The sequence below is a fragment of the Dysidea avara genome, chromosome 11 (genome assembly GCF_963678975.1).
Source record: "Dysidea avara chromosome 11, odDysAvar1.4, whole genome shotgun sequence".
In the NCBI taxonomy this organism is placed as follows: domain Eukaryota; kingdom Metazoa; phylum Porifera; class Demospongiae; order Dictyoceratida; family Dysideidae; genus Dysidea; species Dysidea avara.
The window spans coordinates 6918738-6934090 of record NC_089282.1 but is presented as its reverse complement, the minus strand read 5'-3'; the positions used below and the strand labels follow the sequence as shown (position 1 = coordinate 6934090).

General features: G+C 37.2%; 1 protein-coding gene across 2 annotated transcripts; it reads right to left on the bottom strand.

Annotated features, from left to right (window-relative positions):
* LOC136237840 (protein NLRC3-like) lies at positions 1 to 15179 on the bottom strand. Of its 2 annotated transcripts, XM_066028064.1 has the most exons (5): positions 15065 to 15179; positions 12415 to 12722; positions 11338 to 11397; positions 1311 to 3360; positions 1 to 1261 (listed from the first exon to the last, which is right to left on the bottom strand). In XM_066028064.1, the coding sequence occupies exon 5, from the start codon at positions 1237 to 1239 to the stop codon at positions 109 to 111; it is 1131 nt and encodes a 376-aa protein (XP_065884136.1). In that variant the 5' UTR covers positions 1240 to 1261; positions 1311 to 3360; positions 11338 to 11397; positions 12415 to 12722; positions 15065 to 15179; the 3' UTR covers positions 1 to 108. The 2 variants fall into 2 exon arrangements, with proteins under 2 accessions (XP_065884136.1, XP_065884135.1); XM_066028063.1 differs by having other exon boundaries at positions 1 to 3360.
* Between the last annotated feature and the right edge of the window lie 174 nt (positions 15180 to 15353).

Here is a 15353-nt window from a genome sequence, read left to right as displayed (position 1 = left end):
AGGCACACTACACTGTATAGGTTTTAGTTTGATTATGTTCTAAGTGCCAAATACTGTACATGTATACTGTGTATATGTATGTGAAGGAAATGTAATTGTTTATCATCATCAATCATCATTATTACTGTCATTGTTACCACCATCGTCATTATTGCTGTCATTATCACCAAACTCATTTTGCTGGTAATACTTCAAGCAGTCTAACTGGTCCTCTGGAATGATGTGATTATAAACATTTTGCAAATTAATTTTATTGAGCTTTTTTCCTTTCCATTCACCATAAAATTTTTGTTCTGTAAAATATACATGTTTCCCCATCACAAACTGAGCTGAAAGCAAAGGTATGGCATTCCAAAAGTCGGCAGTATAAGCAAAGAATTTGTTATCAATAGTAATATGTGGATTAAACAATAAACATTCCTCAAATTTTATGTCATTAAATATGATTAACAAAATCTTTAGACCACCACTGACACATAAAGCATTCACTAGAGCCTTTGCACCCTCATCTCTGATATCATTAAATGACAAGTCCATTTGTAGTAAAGTTGCATTCTTTGCAAACATGCCTGCTAATTCTTTGGCTCCATCATCACCTATCATGTTGTCTCGTACATATAGTGAAGTGAGTGTCTTGTTCACTGACAATGCAATTGCTAAATGTCTACATCCTTCATCACTAATTTTGTTAGACCCCAATGCCAAGCAAGTTAAGTTGTAATTATTCCATAAAACTTGTGCAATGTTATCAGTAAAGTTCACTTCATTTTTGGAAACATCTAACAACTTTAGTGTTTCATTGTAGCAAAGAGCATTACACAGTGCACCCATTCCAGTATCATCAATGCTATCCCCTGAAATGTTCAGAGAAACTAACGATTTGTTGAAATGGATAAAATGTACTAATGCTGAAACATTGTTCAAATTTAAATTATAACCAGGCAGGTGCAGTGACTTAAGGCTCCTCATTTGTTGTATGTTACTTGTTAACTTGTGCCACCATTCATCACATTCCCAAAATAAAGGAGGTGAGATATCTAATGAGGTAAGAGATAAATTATTATTTAAAGCATCAGTTAGTGCACAAATGCCACTGAGATCGCACTTAATATATTCTGGAATTATCTTCCCGTGACAACGAAACTGACTAACAAACGACTCAAATCCTTTTTCAGATAACATCATCAGATCAAAACTGAATGTAAGAGACAACAGTGTTGCACATGTACCAATAAACATTGCAATAGCTTTTGCACCTTCACTACAGCAACCAAGATTGTTAGAAAGATTCAAATGCTGTATAGGTTTACCTGCCAAAGCATCCATTAACATGCAGATTTCATCATCCCTTAATACCACTCCTTTAAGTGTCAAAGAATGAATGGAATCATTGACAAATAGTGCATTAGAAATTTCTTTAATTCCACCGTTCATTGTGCAATTAAAGTTGTCAGTTAGAATAAGTGTTTTCAAACAGTTTGTCTTGATAATTTTTCCAATAACTTTAGCACTGGATGACTCCAAACTTATTCTTAAAGTGTAAACAATCAACAGTGATATTAGTCTCTTCAAAATAGCTTGCTAATATATTTAAAGTATCATCTGACATGAAAATGTTTAAAAATTTAACACTGTGAACACCTTGGTTATGTGATAAGAGTTGTACTAAAGACGTCATGTGGTGAGAAAGAAAAGTGGTTTGATGATCACTGATATCTTGTCCAAGGTTAATAACTTTACCAAAATTAAATGCATCAAGCAATGTTTGACACATTCTTTCACTTTTAACTTCTGTGTAATACTGAAAAAATAAGAACACTTTTCTTCCATCTTCAGGTATCTGAAATTTAAATTTACAAACAAACTTTTCTAAAGCAACAGATTCACCACCAGTTAAACCTATGTACATCAACCACATGTTAGCATATTGACTATGCCAAAATGAGGTTAGTCCAAGTGCAGCTACGCTTCCTGGAACAGCAGTATCAAGATCATCAAAGGTATTGCGTTCTTGATGCACAGATCCCATTAATGAATACTGCTCTTTATCAGATAAGCTTGAAATGTGAAAAGCTGCAAAGAACTCCTGCATACTGTAGTGAATAAAGTTTACAGAGACTTCAATCCCTACTCCCCCAGATTCAGGATAATGCTCCACAGCTTGCAACAAACCAAATCCATTACTAAACTGCCTAATATCAGGACAAGTCTTCTCCATTTCTTCAAGTGTAAACACCAGCTGATTTGTAATAACACCATCAAATGCTATTTTGGAAAGTTGGGATATAATTTCAAAAACTTCTGCAGGCAAATTTTTCAGTTTGTGTAATTTTAAAGGAATAACAAATTGTGAGGTATAAGATTTATTCAAGTCTAGGAGTACTGTTTGTAAAACAAATTTTTCAATGACCTCAGTTGAGGTTTCTGGTAAACAATCTCTATCTTGACTAAACAAGAATACAAGCATAGTTAAATATAGTGGGATATAACAATGGCTGCTTATAATGGGATTAGCACTTAAGAAATTTTCTAATTTTTCTTTTGGTGATTCTTTCAATGATAATGAAATAAATGTACTCTGATCTTCTTCATCAAAACCATGAATTTCAAAGATACTGTCAACCTGAATACGCAATTGATATGATCCACTTGGGCGTGAAGTAATGAGTACTGTAGAATGTGACAGAACGCTACCTTCAATTAGGCGAACAACAAAGCTGTCCTTTTGTAAATTGTTATGACATTCATCAAAGCTGTCCAACAGAAATAACACATCTGAGCCTTGTGAAGTACGAAGTTGTTTAACAGTACATTCAGCTAACTCGTCATCGATCAAGTCCTCATCAATGATAAGCTGAACTAACATACTAACAGAATTCAACATTTGGACTTTTGGATTATGCAAATATAGTACCATGACTAGTTTAATATTAACCAGTGTTTCCTTTTTTGCCCAGCAACACGCAATTTCTTTTACCAATTCAGTTTTTCCAATGCCAGGGACACCTTCAACTAATATACTTTTGGGTCTAGTTGTGGTATTTGGCAAAATGAACAAATCTTCAATATGTTTGGTTTTCTTGTCTCCAGGACAAGCATACATTTTAAACAATTTTAGAGACAAAGGACTACTTGCAACATTGACTATTTCTGATGATTTATTTAAAGCTTCACGATGTTCTTTTGCTATTGCTGATAACTGTTCCTATCTTTGCTTAGCTCCACGCCTCACAAGAGTTAAAGGTGTATATGATTTTGATAAATTTGATGCATATGGTTGACCATTCATCTTTTTGAATCTTGTTCTGATATATAAGGAGGAATAGGTATCAGCCAATATAGCCAGCCCATCTAAAGTATCTGAAAAAGAAAATAAAACAGGTTATTGCATGTTAGCTATGTTTAAACAATGTGCAGTTTGACAATAATAAAAATGTTGCACCCATCACTCACAGTAAATTCAAATGGATCAATTTGGCCTCCATGGGTAAATTTAAACTAAATTGTGGCTAAAATGACTGGGATAAGCACTTGAACTAAATCAGTCAAACTAACTGGGGAAGTCAATGTAACTGTTCACTTAGGATGTTGAACTAACGTATTTCGGAAATTTCAGTGTGTATTGTCAAGTCTATACTATAAAAAAGTTCGGATGACCAGTGACATGGTTAAATTTACATTGGTATACTGGTTGTTATAATGTGGTTAGTACTGTTACATCCCACAATCAAAAGTGAACATGGAGAACATAGTAATTTGAAAACCCTATAAGATCAGGTATGTTTAAAGTTTAAGATGCAGTGTGTAAAAAATATTGTGAATATGTGAAAATGTGAATTAATGTATGTTATTACTAGTGATGAATTAAGTAATGTAAACAAACAAATAAACAAATATTTTGTGACAGGAGTAAATTTTTCAACAGATGGTTAAAATTACCATGGTGGTACAGTTATTTCATTAAGGTGGCGCTAAAGCAATAACGCGCATTCTTGACAACGATCTGCTCTGTCTCAACATGGTCTCAATTTAAAGACATATTGAAAGCTAGTATCGTATTTCTATAATTATAAACCGTTAAAAATATTTCGTCAAAGGTAGCATCCGATGAAAATTAATTACGCGAAAATTTTTTACCAACGTAATATTCGAGAAGTTGAATGAATTCGGTAAACTACTTTCTGGCCACCTGGATCGAGGCTTGGCCATTAGCGTGTCAAGCATATGTCTTTGCTGCAGTCTTTTAAAAACAAAGTTCTCCCTGATCCTAGGAGAGAGGGGTTCGTCTCGCTTCGTCTATTTCGCTGCACATTGGTAATGATGCCATTCCGTGATAGACAGCTACTACAGGACACATTAAATAAAGTATATATGTACAAATGTGCAAGTTGCATGGAATGAGCTTCTACCACTCCAGTCCATTGCTTAATTTGTGACGGGCAACTTCTAAATCTGGGGCGCAACTAGTCCCGCATGGCCAGACCACTTTTTTCTCTTTGTCATTGGGTAGGGAGAAAAAAGGGTCTGGAACAGTTCGAATCCCACAATCGTCTTGACACGTCACGAGGCTACATCACAAGTAGCAACCCATGCGCTTAAATTCCATTGTAACAAGAATGCCACAGCACAACAATAAACAAAGACTTAGCTTACCTAAACAACTAACAATCGATTCAATCTATTATCGCCTCAAAGGCAGCTTTAGATGCTGATAGGTTTATAAATACGCACTTGTAATTGATTGACGCAAGCGGCTACTATTTGAAAACACATCACGTTTCTTTGGTTAACACCCCCGAATTAACCGGGGAGTGCCAAGACGAGTGTGGGATTCGAACTGTTCCAGACCCTTTTTTCTCCCTAACCAATGACAAAGAGAAAAAAGCGGTCTGGCCACGCGAGACTAGGGCACAGCCTCCATGGAACGGAGATGCCACACTTCAGTTTCGCTGCTTGTCGTTCTGGTTCTCAAAAAATGGCCGTATAGAATTAATAAAGTTACATAATTCATTGTTAAAAAATTTTCGTCGCTTGAGGACACCGGTGAAAAATTTTTAACACGAAAATTTATCTCATGAAAATTTCTCACAGCTTATATTTATAGAAATGCAGTACTTAATTTTGCATGCAAATAAACTACATACAGGAATCTATCATTTGTAGAGAGTATAAAGCATAGAACTACTCTCAAACTAAGAAATTGGTGGTACTTAGTGGACTACAGAAGATGCGTTATCTCTCAATAACCTCAAGTTTTAGCTCCAATACTTCACATGATGAAAACATACTATTACAAGAATCATTCTATGTAATATGTATCAATAAGCGGAAGCGATTTACAAATCAAAATATATGGCATTTACAAGCAGATGAGAGTCTTGTTCTACCGTTCGCACCAAGCAAAGAAACCATAGAATGGATATGTGATATACCAATATGTAGAATTATTCAGACACTATTGCTTACCATTCATACGAAGTTTCGTGGCTGTTCAACCTATATCTGCAAAGAAAAGACCATATTTGTAACAGGCTGTAAGGTGAGTCGAAACAAAAAATAGTTATTAGTGGCACTTGTTTTCACATTTTCAAGTTTGTTAATTTGTTGCAAAGGTGAGTTACATTCCACCTGAACTGTGTAACAGCAGCTGCTTGTTGTTTTTGCTAACAACTCACCTGTTATTCATCTTTTATGCTTGGTAAGGTTATTATGGTGTAGCACCTAATTAGCCCTGCCTGATTTACCACAAATTGCATAATATGATATGTTACATCATATGTATTTGCTATGGCTTCTTGTGTGCATCATTGCTTTATCGCCACCTTAACTAGAGGCTGATGGGACATTTGGGTAATATGACTATATCTTACAAAAATAAAATGTAACACTTTCACACCTCAGATCAAAGGAATTCCAGAGGATACATTTGCCATGTATATCTCTTTACAGGGAGACATCTACATGTACACCGGTGTACATTGAAATGTATCCAGGGAAAGTGGTTGCACTTCTAAAGGAACAAGCCACTTTCATCAAAGCAAGCATGGCCTAGATGTGGATGAGGTAGTGGTACCACCCTCTGTTTGTTTTACAAAAGCTCAGACCGAATCAATTGAGGGAATAAATTAATAGTCACGTGATGATTACCTTAAATTGAAGTGTTGCCACAAGAAGCATTCAAATGAAGGCGTTTCAGTATCCTTGCCATTCTACAAGTTGGGAAATATCATTTAAAGGTGAAAACTATTCTTACAGTGTATTCACAAGCGTTTCGACACATTTTTGAATGCAACCCTCAACTGAATTGTAGTTTCATTTCTACATCATAGTCATGGTATTGTGATGTTTACTTATTGCATGTATGCAATACAGTATTGAGTATGGGTATTCGAGTTTATCAGCTGTACTGAGCAAGGTCAACACAACCATGTGGATTTGGATAGAGAAGAGTTGCCTTTTGTTGCTTTCTGATTCAAGGTGCATTACCAAGATGAATCCTTCATATGAAGAGTGGTTACTCTAGAGAGGTTGAGAGAGAGATTGACTGATTGAAAATTGATTGTTGGTAGAGAGGATGTGTGTGTTCTATTAGAGTAGATATCGCGATGTATGTTCTATTAGGGTAGTTCAACGGAGATAAAGTAATAGAGCGTCCAGAAGTTTCAGCTGTCCCTGTGGAGTTACCAAGGAGTGAAAATGTGTCTTGTGTCTCCCTACACATTGAAGACTGCAACAGTAACTTCATGAAGTTGTCCACGATTCGTAGCCTAGTAAGTTAGATGTATGTTTTATTACAGTAGTTGAACGTAATCTTCTGTTCTTCCTCTCTCATAATGGCGAATCTTCCTTGTGTAGTCTGTTAGGTTGCCTGATTGGAGTGATTATAGCTCGTTAAATTGCCACACCCACTACGACTGTTTCCTTCTCCCTTGCAGTGGTGTTGCTAGTAATTTTCCGTTTTAGGTCTGTCTGTAGTCCCTGACCTGCTTGTATTCGTGTCGCAGTAACTAATACTTCATCTGGCGCACAGTGGTGTGAAGTCTATCCTTGTAGTGGACAGCACAGCAGGGTGCAGAGTGTGTATTCCCGGCAAGTCTTCCTTCTGTAGTCTGTCAAGTAGCCTGATCATTACTCGTAGACTTGCCACACCCACTACGAAACTCTCCTTTTATACTGGTGGGTGTGATAAAAAAATTTTTAGTTGCCGGATGATAGCGTACACACCAGATCACGTGATCAAATTTGTTGATGTGATTGGTTAAATCATGAAAAAGTGATTGATCCTATTTTATTGTAAGCTTTGCTATATGACGTCATCTGATTTCTATTGGCAACGTGTGTATACCGGAACACCTTATATGCGTATCATAAACTTATAATGGTCATAGACAGTACCTGTGCAAAAAGCGCGTGATACTAAGACAATTGTTATGTCCTATTGTGTGAATATACTTAAATTTGAACATTACTAATGATCAAGGAGTAATCACATCATTACATACCAACAAAGACATGATTACGCATAGCTACTGATGTGCACGCATAATTTCCTCAATTGTGTGTGGCACATCTGCACCGGAATTTCTGCACATCTGTGCAGTACTCATGCAGACAGCTTATCAAGATGCATGTGTCCTCTACACATGTAGAGATCTACACAGTTCACATGAAGGTGGCGTATCAAGATGTGTCCCATTACAACCATGAACATACATGAAAAAGATTAGTTTTGAGTGGCAGACAAATGCCACAATTGGGATGTATGCTACTTCGTTTTGACGATGATGTTACATGAACTAACATAAAGTGTCTGAGTGTGGTATGAGGCCAGATCAGTGTACCAATAGTTGGTGCATCACCACAATGAGCTATAATTCAACTTGCTTTTGTCACATACATTGGTTTATATTTATATGTAGTCAATTTGAGTAACTGAATTGTAGTTCCATTTCAACATCCTAGTCATGGTATTGTTGTGATGTTTACTTATTGCATGACAAAGTGTATATGCAGTACAGTATTGAGTATGGGTATTCAAATTTATCAGCTGTACTGAGCAAGGTCAACACAACCATGTGGATTTGGATAGAGAAGAGTTGTATTTTGTTGCTTTCTGATTCAAGGTGCATTACCAAGATGAATTCTTCATATGAAGAGTGGTTACTCTAGAGAGGTTGAGAGAGAGGTTGAGAGAGAGATTGACTGATTGAAAATTGATTGTTGGTAGAGAGGATGTGTGTGTTCTATTAGGGTAGATATCGCGATGTATATTCTATTAGGGTAGTTCAACGGAGATAAAGTAATAGAGCTTCTAGAAGTTTCAGCTGTCCCTGTGGAGTTACCAAAGAGTAAAAACGTGTCTTGTGTCTCCCTACACATTGAAGACTGCAACAGCAACTTCATGATATTGTCCACAATTCGTAGCCTGTTAGGGTAGATGTATGTTCTATTAGAGTAGTTGAACGTAATCTTCTGTTCTTCCTCTCTCATAATGGCGACTCTTCCTTGTGTAGTCTGTTAGGTAGCCTGATTGGAGTAATCATAGCTCGTTAAATTGCCATACCCACTATGACTGTTTCCTTCTCCCTTGCAGTGGTGTTGCTGGTAATCCCCCGTTTTAAGTCTGTCTGTAGTCCCTGACCTGCTTGTAATCGTGTCGCAGTAGCTAATACTTCATCTGGCGTACAGTGGTGTGGGCCTCAGGATGTCTACCTTTGTAGTGGACAGCACAGCAGGGTGCAGAGTGTGTATTCCCTGGCCAGTCTTCCTTCTGTAGTCTGTCAAGTAGCCTGATCATCGCTCGTAGACTTGCCACACCCACTACGAAACTCTCCTTTTATACTGGTGGATGTGATTAAAAATTTTTTTTTAAGTTGCCGGATGATAGCGTACACAAACAGATCACATGAGCAAATTCGATGATGTGATTGGTTAAATCATGAAAAAGTGATTGATCCTATTTTATTGTAAGCTTTGCTATATGACGTCATCTGATTTCTATTGGCAACACGTGTATACCGGAATTCCATATACGCATTTCATAAACTTATAATGGCCATTGGCAGTGATAAGTATCTCACAACCAAGGTTAGCACGTAATGACAGACACGAAAACCACCTTATGACGCATTGATTTGGACGGGTAGTTGGTCTAGCGAGTTTGAAGCTAATCGGGGAAAAAACCAGGGAGAAGTTTTTGTTTAAAAATTTTATGGCCTTGATTTTCAGTTTCTCGTTCTGTCGTCCACAGGGGGAGAGAAACGTCTAGTGTAAGCTGGGATGGGGAAGCTGGTAACACAATAAGGGTCTCTAGAAAGTTTTGGACACATTCGTGACTTCCTCAGGTAGCTATGGTGGTTTAAAGGATATTTCCTGTAGTTTAACGAATCGCCACCAATCCCAGATCAAAAGATTCGCTTCAAATTTTAGATTTGAATGGTACCGATCTGATTGGAATCTGACCAAGAACGACGGGGCAGTGCCAGAAAAGAGTTAGAGAATTATTTTATTATTATTAGCGCTTTACAGTGAGCAGCACTGAAGGTCTGACAGCAACATGTGCTGCAGCCTTAGGATTACCTAACCTAATTTCAGGGACTTACACCTACTGACTTGACTTACTGACTGATAAGGTGTAACAGAAAAGGGGCCAAAGTAAGGGAAAAAAATCCCTCCAACTCCAGGATTCGAACTGCAGGTCACCCAATGTCTAGTCGGGGCCACACTCAGTCTTCCTCCAGGTGGGATGTTTACAGCTTGGCTGTTTTGGTATGCATGACCTTTACATAATCAAAGATCCAGGCAGTTAGGGGCATAGTTACACCCTGGCCTGCATGGGCCAAGTCCCCAAGCAATCATCGCTGCTCTGGCCTGCCTGGGCCCAGTACCAGGGCAGCAACCAACAGCACCCTACACTAATAACACTACAATACATATTTCATCTCTCTGGAGTGTCTTGTGATACTTTCGAACAGTTGCTATACCAGAATCGTCAAAAATCATGTATACTTGAGTTTACCAAGATTCCTCTGTCAATTTAGCAAACTTTTACATAATGCCCAGCATCACATTATACAATTTCAGCAGTCGAGAGTCAAACATGTGCTACAATTTGGTGACTGCTGAATGGACAACAGTACTTACTGGATATAAAGTAATTGTTTATTAGACATCTACTAGTAGACTGATGATGAAAGACAGGACAAAAGCCAATTCCTACTGTTGTGTCAGGCAAAGGATCCAACACCACCCTAAAGTCGAACGTAAGATTCCAAATCTCACCATTTTTTTGCAAAGATTTTGGACTTCAATCAAAGATTCCAGATTGTAAATTTATAACTAAATAAACATTATAGTAACACTTTTATGCACTTGGATGGCTTCTGGAATAATTGGATCATTGGCCAGTCCAGAAATGTCAGTGACATTTGTGCTATTGCCTGTACAAACGTGTCCAGACACATACACACACAGTGCTCACAAGACTAAACTGACTGCAAGACAGCACACAAGATAATTTACAGTAATTTACAAGAAATATAACACTTATAGATGAGTTGTTGAGATTCCTGAATTCTATTCTTGACCAAGATTCCATTTTGGGATTCCAAGTAATTTGTGTTGGATTCCAGTTGGTGTTTGACCCCTGGTGCCAGGCCAGTCATGGATAGCTGGGGACGGAAGAGCTAATGTGATGCTGGACTGGTGAGACAAAGGAGGATCATTGTTTATTCAAGCTCTCTTAATGTTGGTTATGAAGTATGCCTAAAGCAATGCATGCAAGTAGAGAAGACACTGAGAAAAGAGTCAATGAAAGAGATGTTGATATTAGGGGTGGAGCTGCGATAAGTCAGTCTGTCATTGTTTAGTTTTAGCTTTCATACTATTCATGCAGTAATAGCTTAGTCTAAATTAGCTGCACATACAGCAGTGTAGTAGCTAGCTAGGTACATGTATGCATTTTAAAACAGTTTTTCAAAAACAAATATACAGTCCACAGAGATGGACTTACGTTTCTTGCTAAGTCCCCACATAGCCATACTACTGTTAATACTATGCAGTTTGCATTATCAGAGATACCGTGTTTCCTTGGTTAAACATCACACCTTCAATAGTAGTCACGCTCTAATCAAGGCTTACTTAAACATTGTTTTTGAGAACTGAGTGTTGGCCAATTTTGAATAGTCACCGCATCAATTTTTGGTACTACGGTAATAAACGCGACGATATTTAACCAAGTAAATACAGTAAACAGGATAGGCATATGTAGGTGCAGTATGTGATTAGTGCTTAGCACTAAACATGTATATACATATAAATCACCTCAGCAACACTTACCTTCAGATTTAAAGCGTTTTGGTTGACTTTCCAAAGGTAATGATGTTCGTGAAAGGTGATCTGCAAAAAAAAGAGAATATTATAGCAGTCATAACACAATATAATTCCTACTAGCCTGTAAAATAATACCTTACACTTGATTGCTAACTTTTTTATGTAACATATTCATCATTGGTGAACTTCTATAACACCGCATCAAAAGAAAGAATGGCACCAGAGCGAAGAGGCTATATTGTACAACAAAACATGCCCATCATACTGATTAATAATAAGCAATGTAGTCATTTCTCAACTATGTTTTGCCAATTACACAGCCCCACACACATGCAGAGAACGATATATGAGATAAGCCTACAGCCAATCTGTTTACTTTGATTGTATGGAAGCATCGTTCAAGAATTACAAATAGTTTTCAACAGTAAGCCATCAATGTGCTACTACTACAAATCAACATCTTGTACTGTCAGCAAAAGAAATGGGTCACAAAGGATGACAAAGTTAGTCACAAAGTTAATTAGTTAATTTAGGTAGTTTACACTGCTCCCTCCATTATCCGAACTCTGGGTGAGTTCAGATAATTGAAAAGTTCAGATAATAGAAGCCCATTCATTTACGTATATGCAGAACTCTGTTCAAATACTGTAATAGAACTGTGACTGAACAATCAGATTCAAGAACGTCTCCGACGTCAGGTATTCTATGTTTCATGCAACCAGAACTCGACTTTCTTTTCATCATCTCTTTTACTGGTATTCAATCTTTGACAATATATATCATAACCAGCAACTTAAAGCAGTGTCTCATAAAGGATACGAGGTCACGCACCATGACTACACAATGTGTGATGTCATATAAAAGTTTTTCGTATTACAGCCAAGTATTTCTATTACGTGGCACCAGACCATTACAGTCTGGGGTGAGACTATAAAGAATCATCCATAATTTTCAGCCTTTGTGTACAGTAAGCATACAAAGAGAATACTTTTTGGTGGTCCCTTTATCCCTAGCACAGAGCATACTGCATAAATGTTGACACATATCCACTGTGTATTGTTTATGTATGCACCTTCAACTTACCACTAATTTCAGTTGCCAAATCTTTGACAGTAGTAAATTTGCTCATAATTGATATGAATTTTTCAAATGTTTTCTTATTGTCATTCGCACTGAAGCTAGGTTTGATTACATCATCCAAAAAGTGTGATGCCTTTTCTGCTCGTGTCGACAGTGACTTTACCTGACTTTTGAGATCACCAGGCAGTAAGTCCTGGGAGTACAACTCTCCTATAAATGTGACATCATTCATTGGAAGGACTTTAACTAGCTTGGCATAATAGGATCTATAAACTTCCATTTCTATGATCTCCACTGCACACGTGTAGCACCTATATATACATATGGACAAGTATATAATTACTACAAAAACACATGTTATAAAAGTACAAGTCTTCTTAAAGAGGCCAGTGTCCTTTAATGCACCAGCATAATTTTGAGGATAATCAACTAACAAAAGTATTAAGCATTATGCCAGCACAATACGGTAATTTTAAAGAGTTTAATGTGCAATGCGCATGCTCATAAGTGAGCAAAGAGCGAACACATCTACATTATTGCTGTAATTCATATGAAACACAACAAGTACAAGTAAAAATTAGGAATTAAATTTGATTAATTAGAGAGAAGTAGTGAAATAAGGGAGGTCACCTACACCTGAAAATATACTAGTGGACATTTAACCCCTAAGTCAGTTGTGGGTATAGACTGAAGTAGGGATTAAACGTCCACTAGCATACTTCAGGTGTAGGCAACCTCCATTGTTTCACTACTTTTTCTTTCTTTGATCCCTAAAATTCTTAATTTTTGCTAGTACTTGTTTATTTACTTTTTTTAACATTATGACTTGTGAACCCACACATAGACAGAATGGTGTCAGGCTTATTGTCTTTGCCTAAGCACACGCACCAGCTATCAATTATTAAAATTGTGAAGTGGCCATTACTGGAAGGTTAATCATTTGACGATATTTCAAATTTTGGCTGTCAAGTTCCATTATTTCAATCCAAATTTTAGCAAATTTCATATTTACTTCAAATTTCATGGTGAGGTTTCAGGAAATTTCTGCTTCAAACCTCCATACTAACTTCCATACTAAAGAATGCCTCAGTTATCACTGATAACTGTACTAAGTTATGCAGAAATATACTAAAACATCAAATTAAATTTCATATTTCAAAATTTCAGCAATCCGATTGACAATACTTCACTCAGTAACAGTCCCCTCGGCCATTACACTTAATTTTCAGCCCGTTACACAGCATTACAAACCAAGAACACTACAAAAAGGACCTCTGCAATCAATCCAGTCACAATAGAAATTTTGGATGATTCCCATTACAAATATAGCAAAGCCATCACGTGGCACTACCTTGAATCATTACCTTGCACTGCCAGCAAAGATAAATGAGACACAAAGGAGGACACAGGTAGCATGCATTGCACATACTGCGGTATGTCAAAAAGGTACCTCTCAGGCAGAAGCAATGTCAAACAGTGAAAAAATCAAGTCTGTAACCTTAGCCATTATCAAATTACGCTTGTCTAAAGGAATCAGTCAGTCAGTCAGGCAATCAGTCAGTAGAAAATTCCACTGATATTTTTAGTATTTTGTGACAACCTATTGAAAGCATCTCAAGTCGTACTGAGGGCACATTTCATTTGACTATACCTATAACCAATATTGCCAAGGTGCCATGAAGGTACTGTGAGGTTGGTTTTAGGGTGATGTTTTGGCCTGATAATCCCAAACATTCATACGTAATCACTAATATACAGTACTATTGCACTGCATGATATTCATCAGGATATCTTGATAAAACAGTCAGCTCTCTCAAGGTCTTGAGAGCATAACTTTGAGGATAATCAGCTAGATTTTGGAGCATCGCTTAAAAGCATATAATAGACTAATTCCAATGCTAAAGTTTGGTAATCCAGTGGACAAAAGTTGTCACTCACACGTTCTCAATAAAGTCTTAGTAGAGCACTTCAAGTTCAGAAGAAGGCAGAACTTAGAAGGGTAATGACGGTCAATTTTAACACAGCAACTTACAGAATGCTTGATACATGTACATAAGTCTTGTGAAGCTAGACTATGCTTTTTCTTTTTGGCGTGGGCTGAAAAAAATTTCCACTCGCGAAAGAAAAGTCTACCTACACAAGAACACACTTTTAAAACTTGATAAGGTTACAATTGAACCAACACACAATAACTATTGAGCATACCATTTGTTTCCAATCCCCGTATCTGTAGTTATTGTATTTATGCATGTATCCTAAAATTGTAAGGCAGCCTAATACACACACCATGTCCCTTCTCTTGGTCTCCATACAAAAAAAAAGGAATTTGAGTGAAGAGCCATCAGTAGCTGAAATTACAATAATTTCAGGCAACGTGTGTTTTGTGATGTTAAGATTGAAAAGCCTTGCGGCATCAAGGAGTTCATAACACAACGTTGAGACTGTGAAATTAGTAATGCACCTATCAATGTCAAGCCCCACCTACCCCAGGTCGGGCAGAGGAGGGGATTTGCAAATGTTACATGACAAATTCTATTTGGCCTCATCGGGTCTCCTTCTTGCATCGGGTAGGACTGGGGTTTTCCCCTTGCACCTAATCAAAGAGGTCTAGCTATACTCTACTTACTTTATATAGGCCTATATAAAAACTTACGCTTGTGGTTATAAATGTCACCGAACCAGGCACTCTGGGAAGGAACCCAGTCAGTCGATCAGCGTCACAATTAACTCCTAATAACGCACAAGCAATTTCCAGAAACGTGCACGTGATGCCTGCCTGAGAGACGGGTTTGTGTATGTAAAATTATAGCAAGAGTTCATAATATAAAAGAGATTATGATATTTTGAACTCTTGATTATTATTGTTGTTTTCTTGGTAGGTAGCAAACAACATAGCCATGGAACTATAAGTAGTTGTCCTAAGCAGAGTACTAACTATAAAG

What these genes read in the sequence shown, in the direction of transcription:
- LOC136237840 (XM_066028063.1), bottom strand. Translation starts at nt 1,434, where the DNA reads ATGAACGGTGGAATTAAAGAAATTTCTAATGCACTATTTGTCAATGAT.